Raw genomic sequence first — 3,673 nt, forward strand, 5'->3', positions numbered from 1 at the left:
TTTACCTCAAAAAAATTCGAGAATGTTTAGCATCAAACCATCTGACTGTATCCTCAATTGGACTAGGATGTGGTATCATAATACTTTGCAGCTGGGGATATTGTAGTATCCATTCCACCGACCAATTAGTGCCAAACCGTTGCATTAGATCATATACCGTAGAGTTATTTTGAAAGCCATGACCATTTATGAATCTGTAAGACATCAATTGGATGAGGGGACCAAACTCACTCCACGTGTCTTCCCAAGCGTGTGTAGATAAACCATTTCCCACATTGTAGATAAAAGACCTTCTGCAATGAGGTCTTAACTCTAAAAGGTTCCGGAGAAGCCACGACCATTCATTCCTCTCCTTGATTATCCAAACACCCATAAGAATTTCGGAGCCGACGACAAACCCCTTCCATCTCTTGCATTTTCCGAAGCACTCTCTTCATATATGAACCTCTCTGAGGCTTCTTCCACACCTCCTCCACGGACTTAAGGAAATCCACATGAGAGGTCACAAAGTTATAAAATTTGAAACCACGTTGATGAAGACGCCTACCAACTTTGAAAGAAAGAATTCCCGGAGAATGATCTGAGATCCCCCTAGGTTCAAAGAAAACCGAGGCATCCCCAAATCTAGCAATGAAAGCAGAATTTCCCAAAATACGATCTAATTTACGCATTACACCGTCACCCCCAGTAGGTTTATGTGTCCATGTAAATTGGCACCCCTGATACGTGATATCAAAAAGTTCAACCTCTTCCAGACAAAGATGAAACTCCTCCATATCTGAGTTATGTCTAGAAGAACCTCCCAAACCATCATGAGGAAAAAGCATTGAGTTGAAATCACCCATCGCAACCCATGCTTTCCTTTGAACAAAAGCATTGAATTTACCAATATCCCTCCAAAGGTCCCGCCTTTCCGCTCCCGTATTACACCCATAAACAAAGGTAATAAAAATAGGCTCAAGGAGACCAATAATCCTAATTTCACCATTCACATATTGATAGTGCTGCTCAATCATTATCAAGGACAAAACAGACGGATCCCAAGCGATAATAAGACGAGTGCCTTGATCACACATTAACCCATTTGTGATCCAACTCCAATTACCAAACACTCTACTACACACATCCCCAAGTGATTGTAAACAACTTTGGACTCAATGATGCAACATAAAGAAAGACGCTTTGCATGAATAAGATCACGTACCTCTTTTTGCTTTACTTATAATGGTATAAATGGTTCATAATTACTCTAATCAGTCCTTTTTTTTTTAACGAAAACCAGGCAAATTTATAATCATTAAAAAAGAATTACATCAAAGAAAAAACGTGTGACCTTTTTTTTTTTTGAACGGAAACCAGGTAAATTTATAAAACAATAAAAAAGGGGATTACAGCAAAGACAAAACCAAACGACCACCACCTRACCAAGAAGAAAAACCAAAAGACCTAACCACCAAAGTATACCAAGCAACCAAAAGCCAAAAGGAACAGAGCCCAACAGAACCAACCAAACAACAAAAAATAAAGAAAAGGAGCTTAGCAAACATAGAAGCTCCACAAAACCACCCAAAAACCATCATAGCAAAGCACCAGGCGCCCGACTTTGATCCACCCAAGCCGCACGCATAGAAATCGTATTATTGATAATTGTGATGAGTTGCATAGTTGTACGGCTAACTTCAGAAAAAAAGTCTTCTATTTCTTTCTTGCCAAATATAATAAACAGAAGCTGCAACCATAAGCCTCTGCTTTAAACGCTTAGGTCGACGAGCACGATCCGAAAGTAAGTCCACAATTTGATCCCAAGACGACGGCATAGTCCTCAAGTCCMCAAGAAGCACCATACTTTCCCAAACCWCCCGAGAAAAAACAYATTGGAAGAATAAATGAGCATGRCTATYWATACAATTACCACATAACGAACACTTCAAATCCGGGGGTTCATCCTTCCAAATTAGGCGGTCTTGAGTAGGGAGACGTCTCTGACAAGCAAGCCATAAACAGAAAGCATGCTTAGGAATATGACCCGAGAACCATATCGCTTTATACCACGGAACAATCGGATGATTCCCATCTAAAGAAACCCATGCAGTACTAACAGAAAACAGAGACCTAGAAGTGCAGTCAGCCCCCCAAAGGACTTCATCACAAACAACATCATTTAAAGATGGGACAATATAGGAACGGAGCGTAGGAATCTAGTTACACCACTCTTCCGGCCATACCCCATCAATACTAATAAGTAATTCTCTAACCGAAGTGCCAGTCGAGAACCCACAAGAATGTATAAACCGATAGGATAAGAAGGCCGAAAGATGTCCACAAGCCAGCCAAAAGTCCTCCCAAGCATTAGTATCCCGACCATTACCAATCTTGGAAAAAAGAAAACGTCGCAAATGAGCTCAAAGGTCCAACAACTTACGGAAAACCCAAGACCAATTGGAGCTCTTCCGAACCAGCCAAAAATGAGAAGAACGAAGAATATGACAATACACCCATTGAACCCACAAAGAATCACGATGTCTGAGAATATCCCAAACATGTTTCGCAAGTAAAGCCCTATTCCATGTGGCAACACGCCTAATACCAAGACCTCCAGTCTTAATGGGCCTACACACCAAATCCCAAGATAACCTGCACCTACCTCGCGGATCCTCCCTTGGAGCCCAAAGGAATTTCTCGAAAATAAGAACACAGACATCCAATGAAGCTGAATAGATTGAAGGACCGAAATAATAAGTTGTCTTCATCCCCCAAAAGAAAGAAACTTAGACTTCCAATTAAAAATGCGACCTTTTACCCTAGCTATCAAAGGACCATAATCAACAATCTTCAACCTCGCTTGAGATAAAGGGACACCCAAGTAACGAACAGGAAACATACCTTGCTTGAACGGGAGACACGCAAGAATGGTCTCCTTAATGTTAGAAGACACATTCCTAAAGAAGACTTCACTCTTTTCAAGGCTAGGTTCTAACCCCGAACGTTTATGAAAAAGACAAAGAGCCTTTTTAAGCACCTCCACCGACTGGACATCGCCCTTAGTAAAAACAAAAAGATCATCCGCAAAGCAAAGATGCGTAATATTCAGATCTTCACAACCCCGATGATATCCATAATCAGAAGCCTCTTGAATACATTGCCGAAGAATCATAGAGAAGCCCTCCATGACAATAGTGAATTATTGGGAATAATGGGAATAATTTGTTAGAATTAATGGGAATAATGTGCTAAATTTGTTAGAATTATTCTAATCAGATATTAATTGGAGTAATTGAGTTAGAATGGGTCTAAAGGCTCCTTAATGGTCCATTTGGGTATGATGGGGTTATTTCTCCTATTAACGTCTCATTTCTCCATAAGGAGTCTAATTGGGTCAAAATGATGCTAAATGAGTCATATTTAGTTTGATCAGACCTTAATGGATATGATGGGGTTATTTCTCTTATTTTAGTCTAATTGCAATATAATGGTACTAAATTGTTCATAATAACTTTAATCAAACGTTAATGGGAGTAATTGATGAAGAATGGGTCTTAATGCCCTTAATGGTCCATTTGGTGTTTTTTTTTTTGAAGGAAAAATATCGGCAAATTTATAAAGCACAGAAAAAGTTTTACAACGACCAAAAACAAAAAGACCGCAACCTACACCAAGAATTCCCAAGGCCAAA

At 39.7% G+C, this 3,673-nt stretch overlaps 1 protein-coding gene across 1 annotated transcript; it reads right to left on the minus strand.

Moving 5' to 3' along the window:
• Nucleotides 1–341: 341 nt before the first annotated feature.
• LOC112505166 lies at nt 342–1,076 on the minus strand. Its single transcript, XM_025109111.1, has one exon. It carries the CDS (start codon nt 1,074–1,076, stop codon nt 342–344), a length of 735 nt encoding a protein of 244 aa, XP_024964879.1.
• Between the last annotated feature and the right edge of the window lie 2,597 nt (nt 1,077–3,673).

Source organism: Cynara cardunculus, unplaced genomic scaffold (genome assembly GCF_001531365.2).
Source record: "Cynara cardunculus var. scolymus isolate 2C unplaced genomic scaffold, CcrdV1 Un_Scaffold_8793, whole genome shotgun sequence".
Taxonomy (NCBI): Eukaryota; Viridiplantae; Streptophyta; class Magnoliopsida; order Asterales; family Asteraceae; genus Cynara; species Cynara cardunculus.

Excerpts from the sequence above, each read along its gene's own strand:
- LOC112505166 (XM_025109111.1), bottom strand. The coding sequence starts at position 1,076 with ATGTGTGATCAAGGCACTCGTCTTATTATCGCTTGGGATCCGTCTGTT.